General features: G+C 42.3%; 1 protein-coding gene across 1 annotated transcript in view; it reads left to right on the top strand.

Moving 5' to 3' along the window:
• The window catches only part of garnl3 (GTPase activating Rap/RanGAP domain like 3), a gene marked incomplete at both ends in the record, with an annotated part of 122587 nt that overhangs the window by 42478 nt on the left and 58755 nt on the right, over window positions 1-21354 (top strand). The window contains one exon of the mRNA XM_080742984.1: window positions 10504-10573. Coding sequence (XP_080599110.1) covers window positions 10504-10573 — 70 coding nt within the window. The remainder of the gene's footprint in view (window positions 1-10503; window positions 10574-21354) is intronic.

Genomic DNA, 21354 nt, shown 5'->3' with positions numbered 1-21354 from the left:
CCATTATGATCTTGCAGATCTGCTATCTATACTATAATTTTGCGAATGTCTGTCTGAGTGAGTGAGTGAGTGAGTGAGTGTCTGTCTGTCTGAAACAGCGTTTCTCCTCAGTGGCTGGAGCAATTGATCTGAAATCGCATCACAATTAGCATATGAACACACCTAACATAACTGTGAAGCCCGTTTGTCACTTTCACAAATCGTATGCTGTATATTACCATTTTTATGGTGTATCTATATCTATTTAGCCTACAGTACCTTTTGTGACCACACATGTTAAGGGAGGGGCGCTGTTGTTCAGGCCATGCACAATCACACACAAACCCACACACACACACACACACACACACACACACACACACACACACACACGGGGGGGGGGGGACCGGTACCCAGTATCTCTGTAGCCGTTAAATGGAACGGGTATTTCTTACATTGATGCTCCTACATATTAGCATGCAAGCACCAGTTAAAGTTACTTTCCATCCCTCATATACTGTGTGCACAGTGCACATCCCATAACCCACACACTGCACATCATTTCGGAGCTCATATCTTTGAACGGGTAAGGGCTAGTTTTCTTAATGACAAAAATCTCAGCTCCCCTGACACACAATGGCATAGGGCAGATATATGAAATGACTTGAATTTACAAAGAAATTACTGACATATTTAATTATATACTTAATATATACTTGATTAAAAAAGTTATTAAAAATAGTGCCGTGAAGTGTGGAATGGAAACAATTATGACAATTGTGCAAAATAATTGTGATTATCTCAAATAAATGCGATTGGGCGGTTATGTAATAATTGTGACAGCTCACAGACCTTGTGGTGCTCGACAGCGGCACGCAATCAAGTATAAATAATCACCCATCAAATTCCATTCAGGTATCACTGCAACTCAGTTCACCAAAAAGCTGTGATGCAACTTCAACCAACACATGTGTATAAATGTCTTCCTATTGCCTGACTTCTTTAGCTGTGACCTACTGTAGTATAATTGGTATAAATATAAGGCACCCAAGCGCAAACCGAGCTGTTCGCAATTTATCACTAATTACATGCTTGCCGTTTTGTTAAATATTCCAGTGGATAAAGTCTTGCTGGGGTACAAATGTGCTCATTGACAAGTTGACAACATGTAGCCTTGCTGTAAGTTAATGTTGTGTCTCTCACATCTCGCTAACAAACAATCTCACTTTTGCGAACGCCCATCATTTCGACAGGAGGGTTAGTGACTCACTCCACGGAGGTTAAGGTTAGGGTGAGGGTTAGAGTCGGGTGTCGAAAAGATGACATGTAGTAACAGCGACACGCTCCCACAAACAATTGGTGGATCAATTTCAGAACGTTTAGCGACTATTAAAACACATAGCAGCAAAACTGTGGTGCTCAGAAGATGAAGGGGATGGGTGGATGCATTTCTTACTCCTGTGTCTTTTGTCAATGTCTGATGATGCTAGTAATAGCACATTGTGATGGAGGTGTGTGTGCGTGCGTGGCTGCGTGCATATGGCAGAGGGTCTTATTATGTTATGCCACTGGTAGTTCGTCCTGTCTTTCTGTGTCTGTGATGGGCTCAATGGTGGGACAGACAACAGCCACGGTTCTTATTTCAAAGTACTCTTCATTTCCAGACAAATGACACTGGTTGCCTATAGCAGCAGCGGGAATACAGAGCAAAAATGAGCAGATACCACAAACCTCTCTTGACAAAGGCTCTCACCCTGAATGACTATGTGTGTGATGGCAATGGGAAATGTCTGATTCATCCTGTGTGCATCAATTATCTTGATGCAAAACAGGTGTGTTGTCACACCTAGATCCAAGTCAGTCCACACAGTTTGATCAGAGCACTATACAGCAACCAGTGCACCCTGCACAGCTTATTGATGTTAAGTTGGACTATTCAGAGCAAAAACATTTCTAGTTATCTGTTCTGTAGAATGATGAATTTTGTCATTGTGTAATGCTTCCATAATTTTACACCCTACACATTTTGCTCATGAACCCAGCATCCCTATTCTGCACTGGCATCATCATGTCATAATAATAGCCAAACATTTTGTCATAATAGGCACTATAGTTTGGGTCACGGGAAGACATGAAATGTCTCCTTTGGGTCTCAAGCTAAAAAGGTTTGGGAACCACTGCTATAGACCACATGGGCACTGTTGGTGTGTCATTGATTGATTGATTGATTGATTGAATACTTCATTAACAGTTTGCAAAAACAGGTACATGCAGTACAATTCAAGGTCTGCTAAAAGGATTTTTCTAAGAAAACCTATGGCTTGTTTCCATTTGGGTCCTGTGTACTCAATTCATCGAAAAATACTGATTGGCCTGTCATGATTTGTGACATAATCGCCTAATTATCTGAGATAATTGTCATAAATGCATGTAATTTTTATTATAAATATGTTCCAGTGGTCAATGCCAAAAACACAGTAGAACCGTCAAGTAAAATGTTATGATCATAGCAGCCCTACAGTACAGTGTTACTCTGAAAGTAACTTTCACAGCTCTTCAAGTAGATAGCGTGGGTGTCACTACATTCAAAGTGCTTCAGTTCTCGTGTCAATTGATTCAGCTTCGACTCCTAACATTTAGTCTTGACTCTTGTAAGACTTGTATTCATAGCGGGAATGAGCTGGATGAGAGAATGAGAGCGCAGCTAGTTTAATGTCAGCCATGTCAAATAAAGCGCATGGTTAAAATATGTAGAAAATAGCCCTAAAATAGCAATATCAGCCATAAAATTAGGCATTTTATATAGCAGCAGATATAGAAACAAGGCGCTTTGTGCAGCTGCGATATCACTTAGCAGCAGATATCAAACATGTCAGTTAACATAAGTGACAGTGCCATATTATGGAAAATGTGTAATTGTGTATTTTTAGTTTTTAAAGGTTTCTTTTTGTCATTTTTATGCTTTTATATGTTTCCAGTAAACTGGTCAAGGCCCAACGGCACACTGGGAACCGTAGTTTGACTGAAGTGTCCACCTCTCTCTAAACTTCCAGTGTGTGTTTTAATTTGTCTAAATTGAGATACAGTATTAAAGTTGCTTAGAGGCTGTATAGACTCCATTGGAGCTCAGCAAATTATGAGGTATTAAGTGCCACGTAGTGCTGACCTTATTGACCTTGAAGTACCGAAGGGATAAAAAGTCATTAAAGAAAACATGCGACACAGTAAAAAAAGAACTTGACGTTCGCCCCGCGTCAGCAGAATCCATGTGCATCCATGGAGCATTGGCTAATTACTCTGAACTAATTGGCAACACGCACGTCCATCCCAGTGGCTGTGAGGCAGCTGACTAACATACATTCAGAACTTAAAAACCTACTGTGCACGTTAAAGTCCCCAGTGTTAAGGGTCCATTTGGTTACAATTGCACTCTGAGTTACAAATGGATGAAGTAACACCATGTGTGCTTTATTTTCTCTCTGCCCACTCTCCTCTATGGATGAGAATCAGGGGTGGACCGTGGAAAGTAACTAAGTACATTACTCAAGTGCCATAATTATTGAATGCTTTAACCAGTGAAAAATAGCAGATATACAAGCTCACAGCGCGGCACCGAGTGCCGTGCTGCAAGCTTGTAGATCTGCTATTTTTTGAAAAAGTCGTGAAAATGTGTGCAAATCTTTGACTATGTATTTTCAAAGCGAACGTTTGTAACTCAAATTTTGCTTCTGGGTGGTCCCTGGAACTAAATATTTTGAGATGGGGGTCCATGGCCAAATATATATCATTTTGCGGGTCCTTCACATGAAATAGTTTGAGAACCACTCTCAAGAACAGACTAACTGAGCTCCAGTTAAGTGAAAGGGACCTTTTCTTTGACGATGGCTAGCCAGATTGCTGACATATAAACATAGGTTTTTCAAAAAATCTTAAAAGGATTCAAAAGACACTTATAGAATCGGGTAAAAATTCTAATTTTCAAGATTTTTCAAAAATAGCAGATCTACAAGCTCGCAACGCGGCACTCGGTGCCGCACTGTGAGCTTATATATCTGTACATATAAGTACAGTTAGGTACTTTTACTTTACTGGAGTTTTTTCCAATTTTCTGTACTTTTACTCCACTACATCTCAGAGGCAAATATTATACTTTTAGGGCACGGTCACCAACGTGCACTTTTATTCTACCTACGAGGGTGGATTCTGACAATGTATTTCAATGGGAATGGAGTGGTTTGATCTTGGCATTTGCAGATTTCTGCAAAAATCTGCTCCTTTCCCATTGAAATGCATTGGCAGAATCCATGCTGAAAGGTAGAATAAAAGTGCGGCGTGACCGTTCCCATACTCCACTAGAACTATTACATTGTTAACCACTTCAGCCCTATATACAGGGGTGTCTCACCAAACTCTGGGCCCTGGGTACAAGGATTCACTGTGGGCCCCCCATGAATGTTCTTCATAGGGGGAGGGGTTTAGCCCATTTAGACTGGGAACGCATTATTTCGCATTATTTTGTGCATTGCGACGCGTTCTGAGCTTGTAGATCTGCTATTTTTTTGGCAAATGTTCCGCCCCAGGATAATGGATTTTGATATCGTAAAGCGTGATTTCTTTGGTCACAATAATCGTGATATGAATTTTTCATATTGTCCCATGATCCCTAGTGTAAAGAGAGGGCTTTATCACTTCATCGCTTCCTCCAGGACAGAATATTTGCATGGGCTGAGGTACAGTACCTTGCCTTACCTTACCTTACGTTGTGACAGGAGAGATAGAACGTTGATGAGGGGCTGAGGGATCGAGCCAACAAATAGAGACATACACAGTCAATCACAGTAATGGAGTTAATCACTTAAGGCAGCACTTTCCTCTTCTACTTCTGGATTTGAACCCGGTGTCCTGTCCTCTGTGCAGGTGCAGATTTTCTCTTTGCCATTGAGCTACGTAATAGAGCCGGCCTGCTTGCTAGTATAGTGGGAATCGTGACGATCAGGTCAAAACTCATGTCAGATCCTCTATCTAGGTGAGACACACCTTTGACACGATCTAAATCAGGGGTCTTCAACAGGGGGTCCGGGACCACTAGGGGTCCTCAGAGTCACTACAGGGGGTCCTCAAAATCTGTGTGTGATAGAAAATGTTCTTCCTCCTTATCCACTTGAACCCCTGCGTCCATATTCGGAGAACTTAAGACAAAAAATAGCAGATCTACAAGCTCACAACGCCTCGCAGCGCGAGGCGTTGTGAGCTTGTAGATTGGCTATTTTCGTCTTAGTTTAGATTGGCTATTTTCGTCTTAGTTTTGGTGTAGAGGCAAAAAAGAGCAGACAGTACAGAGTGAAAGGTCATGTTTTTTTAAGTATTGACGGTTCAAGTGGTTAAATATCTGAAAACACAAATTGACATGAATCCGAAATACACTGTGAATGAATGTGCTGTCAAAAGATTAAACTATATGGAATCTATGAACAGGTTGTGGGTGATCCCTGCTGCATCTCTCTCAACTAAGGGGTCCATGGCCTGAAAATGTTAAAGACCCCTGATCTACATGTCTCAATAAAAGAGCAGGGAGACAAAATACAACCACCCTAAACTCTACCATACAGACTGGACACAATTACATCCCAACTACTAATTGAAGCCGAGGCCCGAATTGCATGAAAGAGGTCTCACAGCACATCGTTGGTTCTACATGACTCTAACTTTCGCACACAGATAGCTCAGATCTTTGCCTACGTTCTTAGCTATTTCCCCTGCCGTTACTGTACTTGCATTATGTACAGTTGTACAAAACAACCTTTTTTTCAGTAGAACCGCAGATCCAACCAATATGCCCATAAAAGGAGACAAGGATTAATAAAAGAATGTACATAGTGAGGCTTTAAGCCCCACAGTATATACTTTGTTGTATGTCATATAATGGCTAGATAGACCAGTGGTTATCCAGCAAGAGCCGCTTGCTCGAACCCAACCCTTTTAAAGGGCCTACACCATGCTTTTAAAACTATATTTTTTGTATAAATATATGCTCAAAATTGAGTCTTAGACAGGTTTTAACCCTCAACAAACACTCTGACCATTCTTTTTGTTTGTTCTAGCTCTACTATAATGAGGCTCTCCAGCTGCAATACGGCCTCTGTTTGCTCAGGGGCGCATCTAGTGGGGTTTTTCCACCCCTCCCCCCTCCCCTCCTCTTCACTCCTCCCCGGACACCACGTTGACAACAAATAATGTTAATATTGGGCCAATACAAAAATAGGATAATGTTGCAACTCTGATTATAGCCTACTGTAGGCCTATGTTGTATGTTATAGGCCTACTGTCAAATGACACAGGGCGACCGTTGCTAGACCAGACATTACAGAAAGTTAATCTACATTAGACAATCAACCCCACCTGCATTGTATTTATGTATAAAAAAAAGTAAAAAAAAAAAATTTTTGAAAAAAAATGTTTGAGAAAAAAAAGAAACGTTTTTTGAAAAAAAAAAAAAGTTTTTGAAAAAAAGTTTTGAAAAAAAAGTTTTGAAAAAAAAAAAGTTTTTGATAAAGTTTTTTGAAAAAAAAGGTTTTTGAAAAAAAAAAGTTTTTTGAAAAAAAAAACGGGAATCCGTGTGACGTCACACGGATCAACTCTCAGAACAGCACTTGAGAAAGACACAATGGTCAGAAATAGGACTTTGTGAGGATAGAAGGTGCCAGTGGGACCCCAAAAAAAGGTTTTAAAATAGAAAAAGTGAAAATTCATGGTGTAGGTCCTTTAAGCTTGTAGATTGGCTATTTTAAAATAGCCTATGTATATAGGGTTAAAGTGGTTCAACTACATTTGATGCTACCTTAACAATTTTTTTACCCCACTTTGAGAACCACGTTGGTGGTATCTTTCTCTGGTGTGGTTGTAGTCAGGGAGAAAGTTCACGTGCAGCAAAGGAGGATTCACACACAGCAGTTTGAACAGAGTTCAAACTGAGGTCTGGATTTTAAATGGTTCTGTTGGATACATTAAAAGGCTGTGCAGACAGTGCAGAGGTGCATCGAGTGCAAGAGTGGACTTTACAAGTCCTCGCTGCGAATAATTACAGAGTAGCCTACAGTTATGCTGTTATGGCACAGGCTGGAAGACCGTCAATTGTAGTTTGCTTTGGATCTCTTTTCCGTCGTTATTCTTTGAGAGAAATCTAGATGCATGTGTTCTTTATATGAAGAAAAGACGTTCACCTCTTTGCAGAGAATCGCTGAATTGGAGAGGGGATTAGCTGGTAGGTTGTATTTTATATTGATTATTAGGTTATATTGATTAGTATTTACATAATAAGTCCAAGCCCAACCCTTAAACCTAACCTTTAAACGCCTAACCCCAATCTGGTTCTTTTCTTAACTGTAAGCTTAACTAAACAAATAAAATAAACAATTTCAGCAGCCAAATAAATATAATTTTGGGGGTCCTTGGTACAAAAAAGTCTGAGATAACTACTGATTTAGAAGGCATTTGTAGAATCCCCTCAGACCTTAATGTTAAGAGTTAAGACCATAGACCAGGGGTCTTCAACGTTTTTTCAGGCCAAGGACCCCTAGCTGAGAGGGAGATGAATTAGGGACACCTCACTACATAATGGTATAAAAGACTTGTTTGACAAGCTGCGAGCAGCTATTTTCACAATAGAACTGTGTTATACAAAATGTAATTCCTCAACTCTTTTGTCAGGGTGGGGGGGTCCCCAGTTCAAATATTAGTTTGGGGGTCGCGGCCTGAAAAGGTTGAGAACCACTGTTGGTGTGGTAGTGTCAACACTGCAGTCAGAGCTCTCATTGCACTGGATGGTAATGGAGTAATAACAGGCTACTCATCCTGAGAGCTGGACAAACAGTAGTGCATGTACACACACACACACACACACACACACACACACACACACACACACACACACACACACACACACACACACACACACAGATTGCAGTGCATTAGGGCCACAGCTATCGATTATTTTCTTAGCCAATTCTCCCGATTACTTTTCAATAAATGGAATAATCTTGAAGGATGTTATTTTGATCATTTATTTTGTATTGTATATCAACAAATCAAAAAATAAAATAGTCATAAAATAATGAAAAATATGTAAACTTCATTGTAGAAATCATTGTAAACTTAATGAGCACAATAATTAATAAATAAATATGTATCTGTAACCATTATACTTTAGGTTGGAATAATAAGCAACTTGGTAACAAACATTCTGTACAACTGGCCCACTGGCCGTGTCCCTCTGCCTGCTGTTTGCAGGCTAATGGAAGCTACAAACACAAACATTGAGCCGTCTCATCGCCTGAAGGGCTGGTCCCCTTCTGATCGGTTCAGAAACAGACAGGCTTGCGTTTCAGACTGAAACTTCAAAATAAAATGCCCCAAAAAGCCATTTCACTAAGGTCTTTACTCTTTACTGTTATTTTCTTCAACAACTGGCTTCAGGTCTGGTGCAGGTACGCACTGTGTACAGCACTAAATGAAGCCCTGAAATGATGCTTTTAAATGTGAGACGAATTGAGATGTTCATCACATACTGTAGTATATCAGCGTGTATGTTTGTTTTTATTATTTAGGTGTGCTTGATTGCTTATTTACATTATCTAGTTTGATGTGCAGTGCACTCACATCTGCTGTGTGTGTGTGTGTGTGTGTGTGCGCGCGTGCGTGCGTGCGAGAAGGTGAGCCAGCAGTCTCTCTTCCAGACAGGCTCTATCTATCACTGAGACTTAGGCCCTGTCCAGACGACAACGGATTTTTAATCCCCGGGGAGGTAAAGCCACGAACGCACATGGGTGTCCACATGCAAACGCATGCAAACGGAGGACTAGCCGAATAGTTTCCAAAACTCCGGCTGCAGTGCATTTTTGTTACCCGGGCGTATTTCTTTTGCCTTGTGGACGCCGTAAACGGAGAAGTTCTTTGCTTTTAGTTGCATGCTTACGTCACCTTGTGCTGCGTGTGCTCCTCGCCTCCTCCTTGCTATGAGAGAATCCCATGGTAGTCTCTGTAGAATATCCATATTTATGAGCGCATTCACGACATGTTAACATTAGAGAGCTCAGCTGTCTTGTTTAGGGATGGAGTCCTAATGAATGATTGTTTTAATGATATTTGTTACTCTTGTCAAATGTCATCTTCATAGATGGTTGGTCACTGGTCAGCCACTGGTCAGCCACGAACTCACAGTTGCAAAAGATACCAGTTATGTTCTGAATGTGTTGTCTCTCACATAGCTTTCCACCGGCTCAATAAGCCGGATCGATAAGGTGCTCATTATCAATAACGAGATGCAGCCCGTCTTGTTAACGGAGCATATCTGACGCGACGCGCCTGCCTCCTCTCTTTGTCAAAGTTTGGATATCAAATGCCAATATCAAATGATTTCAAGCATAATGGAGACATACGCACTCTCTCTCTCTCTCTATGCTCTCTCTCTCTCTCTCTCTCTCTCTCTCTCCCTCTCTCTCTCTCTCTCTGAATGATAGAGTTAGCGCACCACACTCTCTCTCTCTCAATACAAAGTGATGCTAGCTTGACCACGATGTTCTGATTGATAGAGTTACATTCGTTTAATGCTGAGAGAGAGAGAGCGCACCACACTCTCGACGATTCCTCTCCCCTCTCCTCTCCTCCTGCTCTAGAAATATTTCGCGAATTTATATTAAATTAATGTTTAAATAGCAATTGTGCATGTTAAAGTGTGAAGATTGTGAAACTTGGACGATGCATAGCCTTTAGATAGATAGCTGCTGCAATGATTGCATGAGAGCAGGGGTACGCGGCCACCCGCTTCGGTGACGCACAGACAGGGATTTATAGCGTTTTGATAATACCGTGTGGACACACATATTTTTTTACACGGGCCCGTGTGGAGGCGTAGAGGTTTCCCCGGGGATTAAAAATCCGTTGTCGTCTGGACAGGGCCTGTATTCAATCAGGGCCTGGTCTCAATCACTACTGGTTTGGTCATCAATGCTCCCTGCAGCCACACGGACAGGCGGATAGACAGACAGGCGTATAGACGGACGGACGGACGGACGGACGGACGGACGGACGGACGGACAGATGGGTTTAGAGAAAGAAACAGAGAAAGGAAGGGAAGTAAAGCTGGAAGGAGAGAGAGAAGGAGAGACAGAGAGACGTAGATAGAGGGAGTGTAAGCTAGAGAGAGAAGAGAGAGAGTAAGAGAGAAAGAGAGACATTGACTATGGACAGAGAGACAAAGTGAGAGGACACAAACAAAAGATGCCGCTATTGTCCACCTGTATTCATTCTCCTGTGTGTGTGTGTGTGTGTGTGCGTACTGTACGTGCGTGCATCTATGTTGTGTCCGAGTGTGTGCACGTTGTGCGCGTGTGTGTGTCTGTGTGACGGAGCAGACAGAGTCTGATGACATTATGTGTGTGTGTGTGTGTGTGTGCGTGTGTGTGTGTGCGTGTGTCTGTGTGACGGAGCAGACAGAGTCTGATGACATTATGTGTGTGTCTATTGCAGCTCTGCCTCTGAGGACCTGGGCTGTCGGCGTGGAGACTTCAGCAGGAAACACTACGGCTCAGTGGAGCTGGTGAGTCCCTTTTATGTTGCCCCCGCCTCCCCCTGACCCTCCTCCCTCCCTCCCCCCACCTGCCTCCGCTGCTGTATCCTCCTGCTTCACCCACTGTACTATTTGCATTTCATGGTCTTTATTATGCTAGCTAGCAAACAAACAAACAAACAAACAAACAAACAAACAAACAAACAGTAGACAGACAATCTAACAGTAGACAGACATTTAAAACTAAACTTTGATTTAGGTTTAGTCATAGTCTTCCGAATAAAATGTAATTTAGTTATAGTCACAGTTAGTCATCTAAAAAGTTTTAGTTTTAGGCTATTTTTAGTCGACTAAATATAAGATTTTAGTCGACAGACAATGTCACATGTTTTGGCAAATCTCTATGGGAAAGATGTATGGGTTTTCTACCTGTGGCGCCGCAACATGGCCTCCACTGCTATGGCCTATAACAGAAAAGGGAAAAGACACTAGTATAGAGCCCTGAGGGACACTGTGTGTGTGTATGTATGTATGTATGTGTGAGTGAGTGAGGAAGAGGTATGGGGCTTTTAAGCCGTGACATCATTTTGTAGTCAGACCTCCAAGCAGATTTATTGTCAATATCTGTCCCTCGCTATTTCAACAGATCCGAGACAAAAATAACGACTAAAGTATAATTCTACCACTTTCCTTTCAACAACAAAGAGAAGAAAATGTGTAAATAGTAAAAACAGTAAAAAGATTCGCTTTCTTGGGGGGCAAAAGTTCTCCTCTGCCTACAAAATGATGTCAGACTTAACAGCCCCTGGACAGAGGAACAACAGAGGCTGACCCATCGTGATGAGTCATGGTCAACGTGGGGTGTGGTCGCTCCACTGATGTCTGGAAGTCCTCTCCTCTCCTCCCTCTCTCTCCCTCTCTCTCCCTCTCTCTCTCTCTCTCTCTCTCTCTCTAACTCTCTCCCTCTCTCTCCCTCTCTCTCTCTCTCTCTCTCTCTCTCTCTCTAACTCTCTCCCTCTCTCTCTCTCTCTCTCTCTCTCTAACTCTCTCTCTCTCACTGTCTCTCTCTCCCTCCCTCTCTCTCTCTCTCTCTCTCTCTCTCTAACTCTCTCTCTCTCTCTCTCTCTCACTGTCTCTCTCTCCCTCCCTCTCTCTCTCTCTCTCTCTCTCTCTCTCTCTAACTCTCTCTCTCACTGTCTCTCTCTCCCTCTCTCTCTCTCTCTCTCTCTCTCTCTCTAACTCTCTCTCTCTCTCACTGTCTCTCTCTCCCTCTCTCTCTGTCTCTCTGTCCCACAACATCGTTGTTTTGAGGTGGTGTAAAGTAACTAAGTACATTTACTCAAGTACTGTACTTAAGAAGTTTTTTTTACTTTACTGGAGTATTTCCAATTTACTGTACTTTTACTTCTACTCCACTGCATCTCAGAGGCAGATATTGTACTTTTACTACACAACAATTATTTGTAAACTTTAGTTACTTTGTAGGTTATGATTATTGTTACAAGAAATGCCTTAACCACCTCAGCCCCTATATATATTTTGACCATTTGAAAATAGCTGATCTACAAGCTCACAATGCGTTGCCTGGCGACGCATTGTGAACTTGTAGATTGTCTATTTTCAAAAAAAAAAAAGAAAAAATAGACATCTTACACATTTGAAGACTTGACAACTGTGAAATGGTACTTTATGCACAATGACTACTTTCTACTTTTGGTACTTTAGGTACATTTTGATACCAATACTTTTGTATTTTGCAAACAAGCACACTTTTATGAATACAGACTTTTACTTGTAACAGGGCATTTCTACAGTACATTGCAGTATTGATACTTTTACTTACTGTAAGTACAGTAAGTGCCTTTTGCACTTCCTGTTGCTGCTGCATGTGTCAAAGACGCTGCGTCAATGTTTGCCTTGTGGTCGATGATGATGAGTCATTGCTGCTTTGCGTGTGTGTGTGTGTGTGTGTGTGTGTGTGTGTGTGTGTGTGTGTGTGTGTGTGTATGTGTGTGTGTGTGTGTGTGTGTGTGTGTGTGTGTTTGTGTGTCTGTGTAGACAATCATTATTACATCATTGTCTAATAATCGCAATTACTTGAGATGACGCAGATCCGTAGATTTCTTTGAAAGTATAACATTATTAATTAGGGGTTAAAGTTAGGTATTTAGCAATCTGGCTAGCCATCGTCAAGAAATGTTCGGAAGCTCTTCACGACGCATTGTGAGCTTGTAGATTATCTATTTCCACTATCAATGTTCTTTTTTAAGTATAAAGTTGTCAAATATGTCAGTAATGTCTTTGTATATTTAGGTTACGTGTCATATCTGCCATGTGCAATTTCAAAGCCTACAAGCCAAACAGAAATGTAATTGTCAGTGATAAAAACACAGTTAAATCGTTAATTGCAATTATTTGAGTGACAATTAATCGTCTGACAGCCCTAGCTGTAGTGTGATCAAGTAGTGTGTTGTCGTGGAATTCTGATCAATCAATAATCAATGAGGAGACAAGACAATGTAGTAGGCGGTGGTGGTTATGATTTATGTAACGTGATATCCTGGTCAGAAGTACATTTAACACTCATGTCAGTGGTAAGGTGGTTCTGCGAAGAGGCACAATTCAGGGTTCACACAGTTATACTCGACTCAAAGGACAAGCTGAACCATAACAAGATAAGCTTTACCAAAACAATAGCTACTCAGGCCTAGTGAGACATCTAGGGCTGTATTTTGATGTGCCGGTTCTTATGCCTTAACTTAAAGGCCTATCCATACTGTCTCCGAACCACCAAACATTTCGTCGGAGAGTTCTGACTTTCCGATGTGCACTCTAATTCGGGGTAAGGCTTTTCAGAAGATGCGAGTGACGTCATTTTGTAGTTTTGTAACGAAAGGTTTGGTGGTCAGAGACAGTATGGACTGGCCTTTAAGTTAAGGCATAAGCGCTGGTATAAGAGCTGGTACTTAAGAGTAAGACAATCAAAATAGAGCCCCTAGACTCTTCCAAGCTATCCCGTATCATGACGTATCTTAAAGCTATACTGTGTAAGTTGCTCAACTGGTGGTCTGTAGCAGTATAGCAAACCGCGGTCGCGTTTGCTTTTTTCGTCCGTTTTTCGCTCGCGGACCGGGCCGTCAGACCACCGCGTCCGCCTCGCCTTGCCGAGACGCTTTCAATGAGGTCTCCCGTGTCCTTCTACGAGCAGCGGTTGGGGAGTTACATGCTAGACTCCTCCAGTGTAAACACTGCAGTGTACTTCCTGAAGGCGTGTTTCCTAAACCCACCAGAGAGCCCGGCAGTGTATGTTCTGCGCTGTGATTGGCCGGCAGTGTATAACCCTCGCTGTGATTGGCCGGTAGTGTGATGACGCAATTTTTCCGCGAAAACCGGTCCCGGGCAGGGATCATAGAAAACATATAAAGAGAAGGCTTTAGAAGCTGAAAATAACGGAGTGGGGGTTCTAAAACTTTAGCGATTTAACAGCTAGGACCATTTTAAGATTTGTTTTATAAAAAAAAAAAAAAGTTACATGGTATAACTTTAAGAACTAGATATCGATATAATCAATGAACACATAATCTACTCCAATAACGTCACACATAAACAATCACGATAATAATATAATCTTCGGCAGTGTTCATTTACGAAAGAAAACAAAACATACCCACAGCTAAAATACAGAGATAAGAGGGTTTTGCCTGACAGCAACAAAGTATAGTAGCTTATCGTCGCTGTCGGGTGGAAACCTTGTATGTTCAAAAGCGTTCGTTTTGTATTTATCATTTGAAAAATGATTAAAAAAAAAGTGAAAACAGCTCATCTACAAGCACACAACGCCTCGCACCGCGAGGCGTTGTGTGCTGGTAGATCTGCTGTTTTCACTACTTTTGTGCAACGGCCTTGTATGATGAAGCAGGGCTTTACTTTGCGAAAATAATTACAAATTTTAAACTTGGAGATACAAGGTTTCTGCCCGACAACGACATTATAATGTATTACAAACGTGCGTGCGGCGTGCGTGCGTGCGTGCGTGCGTGCGTGCGTGCGTGCGTGCGTGCGTGCGTGCGTGTGTGTGTGTGTGTGTGTGTGTGTGTGTGTGTGTGTGTGTGTGTGTGTGTGAGCGTGAGCCCATGTCCCATCCTGATATCCACATGGGGGGAGCAGGAAGTTCCTAAGGTTCAACACTCTTGCAATCTCACTTCCTACCAGAAGAGCCACTGTTGGGTCTGTCCACCGACACAGGACGCCACGTGGGAGCCAGATTAATGCTGAGAAACCACACGCTGCTTATCACTGCTGGCAGCATGACACCAACACACCACGTCTGTGTGTGCGCGCGTGCTCACAACGCCATGCTCACAACGCCTCGCGTTGCGAGGCGTTGTGAGCATGTAGATTGGCTATTTTCACAATGTTCGCCTCTTGCTTACTTCATATTTGACAGTTTGGCCAGTCCTGTCGAATATTCGACTATTCGAATAATTTGAGGTTGAATAATTCGAATACTAAAAATAACTATTCGTGAATGCCCTAGCGTGCAGTAGGCAGAGAGAGAAAACCCTATCTAAAGAGTGTGCTGTGTGTGTGTGTGTGTGTGCCTGCCGGGGTTATCTCTCACCTTGAGATAATATTGAAATTGCATCTGCCACCTACCGGTGTGAGATGACTATTAACACTAATAGTGCCTCTTAATCTGAAGGTTGCTTGGTGCCTCGGTGCCACGCCGTTTCCTCCATAGGCCGCCGCTATTATTTTGAAGGGCTGGAAGGGGGTTGTTTTAGTTTTTTTGGATTATCACTTGACGGCAACGATTACGTCATCTAGTCACATGACAGTGTGAGCCCAGAAGAGAACATGGCTGCGCCCAGCGTTTGTGTACAGTACTGGAGAGTGGAGACCATCCTTTGTATAAGAATGTCCCTTTTGGAGAAAATGAGGTCTCTTTATGGGCCTCTCAATGGATTTACTATGGAGGACGTTAACTTCGCGTGCACGCCCGACGTGCGTTGTAAACAAATCGCGGACATTACCGATGCGGGCGGGACCGGAGCGACGTACAGTAAGTAATAATATCTTTACTGTATATACAGTAAGATTGACAGTCCTCACCGTCAACGGCGCCATGGTATTAACCCTTTCAATGACGGTGAGCGCCGTCTACAGCAGCAGAACAGTTAACCCATTTAGAACGGGTACACATTTTGTGTTTCATTATTTTATGCTTTAACTATTGAAAAATAGCAGATATACAAGCTCACAGCGCGGCACCGAGTGCCGCGCTGCGAGCTTGTAGATCTGCTATTTTTGAAAAATCGTGAAAATTAGAATTTTGACCCGATTCTATAAGTGTCTTGAATCCTTCTAAGGTTTTTTGAAAAACCTATGTTTCTATGTCAGCAATCTGGCCAGCCATCGTCAAAGAAAATGTCCTTTTCACTTAACTGGAGCTCAGTTAGTCTGTTCTTGAGAGACTACTATGTCAGTGGTTCTCAAACCTTTTCATGTGAAGGACCCCCAAAATGATATTTATTTGGCCACGGACCCCCATCTCAAAATATCTAGTTCCAGGGACCACCCAGAAGCAAAATCTTAGTTACAAACGTTCGCTTTGAAAATACATTATATTCAAAGATTTGCACACATTTTCACGACTTTTTCAAAAATAGCAGATCTACAAGCTCGCAGTGCGGCACTCGGTGCCGCGCTGTGAGCTTGTATATCTGCTATTTTTCACTGGTTAAACCGGTCAATAATTTTAGGCCTAAATGGGTAAATGACCCCGGCCGGCAGCTTGTTGAGGACAGCCGTGGCGTTGTTCTCCACATTAGTGTGCGTTGGGGCCCAGGGGTCATTGTGGGTTAGCGCAGCACTGTGTTTGTTCAGTGGCTGAAAAGGATCTCTCTCCAGCCGACGTCGTTTGTTTGTTTGTTTGCGTCAATAACGTGGGGTTTGCCTTAGGGTGGTAGGGTGGCCATATTGAGAAAAGAGAGCTCCGACATGCACATCCCCAACCCAAGTTTGGGCAGGTGGAAACTCTTACAAATTGAGGGCTCCAATGTGACGGATGCTTTATATTGCACAAAAAGAATCTGACGTTATTTTTTTATGTTATATTGTCTGAGGAAGAGCTTTGTGCTCTCTAAGTGTTTATTTATTCTTCTATTGACCATATTCAGCCCCTCAAACCGGGACCATTAAATCAATGCACACGTTCCCGCACCATAGGTGTTGCATGCAGGCAACGACCGATTGACACACATCAGCCTCTGTGCTGAATTCAGACACACGCAATGCAGTTCATGTTTTCTGGTTGGTTGGGTGAGCATGTTTGTTTACATGAAAATAACATTATAAATGTCTTTGCAAGCACTGAAAACAACTATTATTTAAATTTAGGTGAAAACCAGGTCAAATTTTAAGTAGTTGTCAGCTGTTGTACACCGAAAATAGCAGATCTCGCATTGTGAGATTCTAGAATTATTTTCAGCTTTAGGGTTGGTGTTCTGTTAAGGAACTTCTAAACAGATTGATTTGCATCATACGGACTGTTGTTCTAACGTTAGACAGCAAGCCCAAACAGGCAAATATACACTTTAGAAAGTGTGTCCTTTTCATATCCATATAAGGAGATCTCACATACTGTATGTCTGTCTGCCTGTGTGCCTTATGTGCCCATATATGGAGATGTATGTATAGGTCTGTCTGTCTGTCTGTGTGTCGCTTAGAGTTAAAAGATCTCACCTGTGCGAAGAGGTTGAATGAAAAATAGAATAAAGCAAAGCCACATTGCTAAAAATCGATAATTGTGTCAAAGGTTACTGTATGGGTGGCACCTGTGTGTCTCAACTGTGTGCCTGCTTGGTGTGTTGAAAAATCCACTCCCTGTTTATCTTCTTCACTGAAGCTTCCATTTCTCAGTTTTCTTGTATCACTAAACGTCTCGCTAAAACAGTGGGGTTTTCAATGGTGGATAACTATGGATTGCCATGGCCAAGTTAGTCGTTTTTTTCCCCACTGAAGCAGAGAAAGTGTGTGCGTGTCTGTGATCGACCATGCAGGGGATCGATCGAAAAATAGGAACATAGTCTGTGACTACTTGAAAAAGTACGGAAAAACTAATAATAACTGGCAATGGTTAGTGGTAAATATACTTGGCAGTGAGTGGTTCAGGCTGCCAGAATGAGTTTCCCCACCCACAACCCAGTTGTGGTCGGGGTTTTGAGGACCACAAAGTATATGCATATACTATATTTATTAACTATATTTATTAATAACTTACTTGCGAGCAGTCACTTTGTATTGTATTTGTAAATATTGCAGAAGCAGCAGACGGTGCGTTGCTGCAGGTGGTCAGGAATAAACCATGTAGATCTGCTATTTCCAGATTAAATAAGTAATTAATCTTCATTCCAGGTGATGGTTAAGATGAGAAAGTTATTCCTGATGAGATACTGAAAAAACTTGTCTGTCAGGATGCATATTTTCTTGATTAATAGGCCAGCATGCAGACACCAGCACTTTCCTTTTGTTAAAAATATATATGTAAATTCTGACTTAATGCTTAGGTGTATATACAGAACAGAACTGCCTGTGGCTGTGACGTAAATCATTTGAGAATCATTCTTGTCATGTATCTTTTTCCTGCCATTAGGTTACCTAAGCTATTTCTCTGTGCGCTGCTAGCCTTTACGAGAGCAAGCACTGAAATGAATAAACAACAGACTGACCATTCCAAACAGGATTCCTTAATAACAGAGCCTAACATAAGCAGAGATCCATCTCTGTTTTATTCCAGGGACTAGTTGAAGAGAGGCAGGACATGTCAAACCGTCCTAGTGCCTAGGGCTGTCACAATTATTACATAATCGTCTCATCGTGATTATTTGACATTATCGCAATTATTTTGTCATAATCGTCATAATCGTGAATGTTGAAAAATTTCCAAAATAGTGGAAATAGCAGATCTACAAGCTCACAACGCGTCGCAATGCGACACGTTGTGAGCTTGTAGATCGGCTATTTCCACTATCAAAGTTATTTTTTAAGTAGTAAGTTGTCAAATATGTCAGTAATTTATTTGTGTATTTAGGTTATGTGTCATCTGCCATGTGCAATTTCAAAGCCTAAAAGCCAAACAGAAATGTAATTATCAATGACAAAAACACAATTAAATCGTTAATCGCCAATTATTTGAGTGACAATTAATCGTCCTGTAAAATGTCATATTGTGACAGCCCTACTAGTGCCTCTTCTCACAGACAGTGACATTCTGATGTGGTCCACTTCCACTGCAGCCAACTCAACTTCAATCAGCTGCTGATGGTGAGAAACGGCTGCCATGACCGAGTTCAAAGTGGAAGTTGTGCTTTAGATCTCAACTCAAATAACTGGTAGTCACTCAATGAGTAATGATCACATCTTTTGACTGATTTTAAACACAACTTTCTTTTGGCATATCTTGAGAAGTTAAAAGGAGTAGTTCACCCAAAAAGTGAATTATGTTCTATTAATTAAACACCCCATGAAGCAAATCACTGGTAATATTTAACCAGGAGTACAGTATGTGACTCATAGTACCAGGGTTCCGTACGTTGTTCACGCCACAGATGAAGATACAGCAGAACAGGTGTATCATTCATTGCCAGTAAGGTATTGGATAGTGGGTAGTGTCTCTATCAGTCCAACTACCAGGCCAAGGAATTGATCTCAGGTGCTTAGAGACAAAATAAATGTAGTTGCTGCAAGAGTGTGTGTGTGTGTGTGTGTGTGTGTGTGTGTGTGTGTGTGTGTGTGTGTGTGTGTGTGTGTGTGTGTGTGTGTGTGTGTGTGTGTGTGTGTGTGTGTGTGTGTGTGTGTGTGTGTGTGTGTGTGTGTGTGTGTGTGTGTATGTGCGTGTGTGTGTGCGTGCACGTGTGTGTGTGTGTGCGTTCTCAGTGCATTCAGAACCAGTCTTACAGAGAGCTGGAGGGACATCTCATTACGGAGTAAAGAATGGGAGACAAAAGCAGGAAGTTTAATTTACTAAATATATCCAGGAACAAGATCAATACGTACGCACACGCACACGCACGCACGCACGCACGCACGCACGCACGCACGCACGCACGCACACACACACACACACACACACACACACACACACACACACACACACACACACACACACACAGGCGAGCACAAGGCTATTAACTCAGGTTCAGGCAGGCTGAACCTGGTGCACGGCGCTCGGATACATACTCGTATGCAAAGCGCGCAACGATCTGTCTGCATGTGTCTGTGAAAACATCTCCACCTCTTCCATTCTGATTTGCCCAAAGAGAGACGGGCAGCGCTGAAACCATCAAACGCTTTGATGCTGGCACCTTCCATATACTGTACCATCTGCTACTCACTAGGGCATTCACCAAATATTCGAATATAAAAGGCACTATTCGACGTTGTTCACCGAAGTCGAATATTCCCTTATTGTCTCCACCAGCCGAAGGCTGAGGGAGAGTATGTTTTCCCCTCCGTCCGTCCGTCCGTCCGTCCGTCCGTGCGTGCGTCCGTCCGTCCGTGCGTCCTCGCAGTTTGTGAGCGCCTAATCTCAGTCGCCGTTGGCCCGGACGCTGCCAAAGTGAGCACACACACTCCCTGGATGCCAATCTAGAACCTCTGCCCTAAATTTTTCAAATGGGCCTTTTCTAGCGCCACCTAGTGGCCGATGTTCGCAAAACACATTTCGGTGCACTACTCTTACAGATTTTGTCCAAAAATCCTACAAATCGGTAGGCAGTATCTCGACAGTCATGTGATCGACACGGATCTGTCCGATTTTGCATATTCCATCCTGATTGGCTAAGATTGGCTTCCAAAGTTTGTAGGATTGAGCCGTTTGGAACAAAATGCCTCAAATCCCAAACGCAAAGTGCAATCATCATGAAATCGCGCACACACGTTCCCACTAGGTCGAAGAAGAAATGCCACTTACATTTTTTGAAATCAGCCTCATGGTGGCGCTATAACAGGCCGATTTGTGGTTTTACCTATAACTCCACCGATCAGTTTCAAACTTTGTAAGCGCACTCCCTAGAGGCTAAGGATAAACCTTTGCCCTGCATTTTTCACATCAGCATTTTATAGCGCCACCTTTGGGCCGACTTATGTAAAACACATTTTTGGATATTACTCCTTGAGATTTTATTCAAAAATCACGCAAATCGGTACGCAGTATCTCTATAGTCATGTGATCAAGTCCGATCCGTCTGCTATTTCATATTCCATCCTGATTGGCTAATATTGGCTTCCAAAGTTTGCAGGATTGCCATGAAAGATCTATGGTGAAGAACACATGCCACCCTTTTTACATTGGCCTATTATACAGTAGCACCACCAGGACGCCTGGCCTGGTGGAGACCTGTGCTCGGAAGAGCACTGCTTCTAGTTATTATTTTTTTTTTGTGTTTTCTCTTATATAGTTATATAAGATATAGTTTATAAAACTTGGCTAGATAGGAAGTCATAAGAATGAGTTGTCAATGCCCCTGGTGGATGAATTTGTTAATGCTCTATACCAGGGGTTCTCAAACCTTTTTAGGCCGCAACCTCCAAAATAAACATACTTGAACCCTGACAAGCACTTGGAATTGTAGGTATTACATTTAATGTGACTCGGTTCCGCAGATACATATTGTGAAAATAGCAGATCTACATGCTCACAACGCCTCGCGATTGCGAGGTGTTGTGAGCAGCAGGCTATTTTATCACAGCAGGCTATTTTCGCCTCTTGCTTACTTAATATTTGACAGTTTGGCCAGTCCTGTCGAATA

Source organism: Nannobrachium achirus (assembly GCF_963921795.1).
Source record: "Nannobrachium achirus genome assembly, chromosome: 15".
In the NCBI taxonomy this organism is placed as follows: Eukaryota; Metazoa; Chordata; class Actinopteri; order Myctophiformes; family Myctophidae; genus Nannobrachium; species Nannobrachium achirus.
This window is presented reverse-complemented; position numbering and strand designations above follow the sequence as displayed.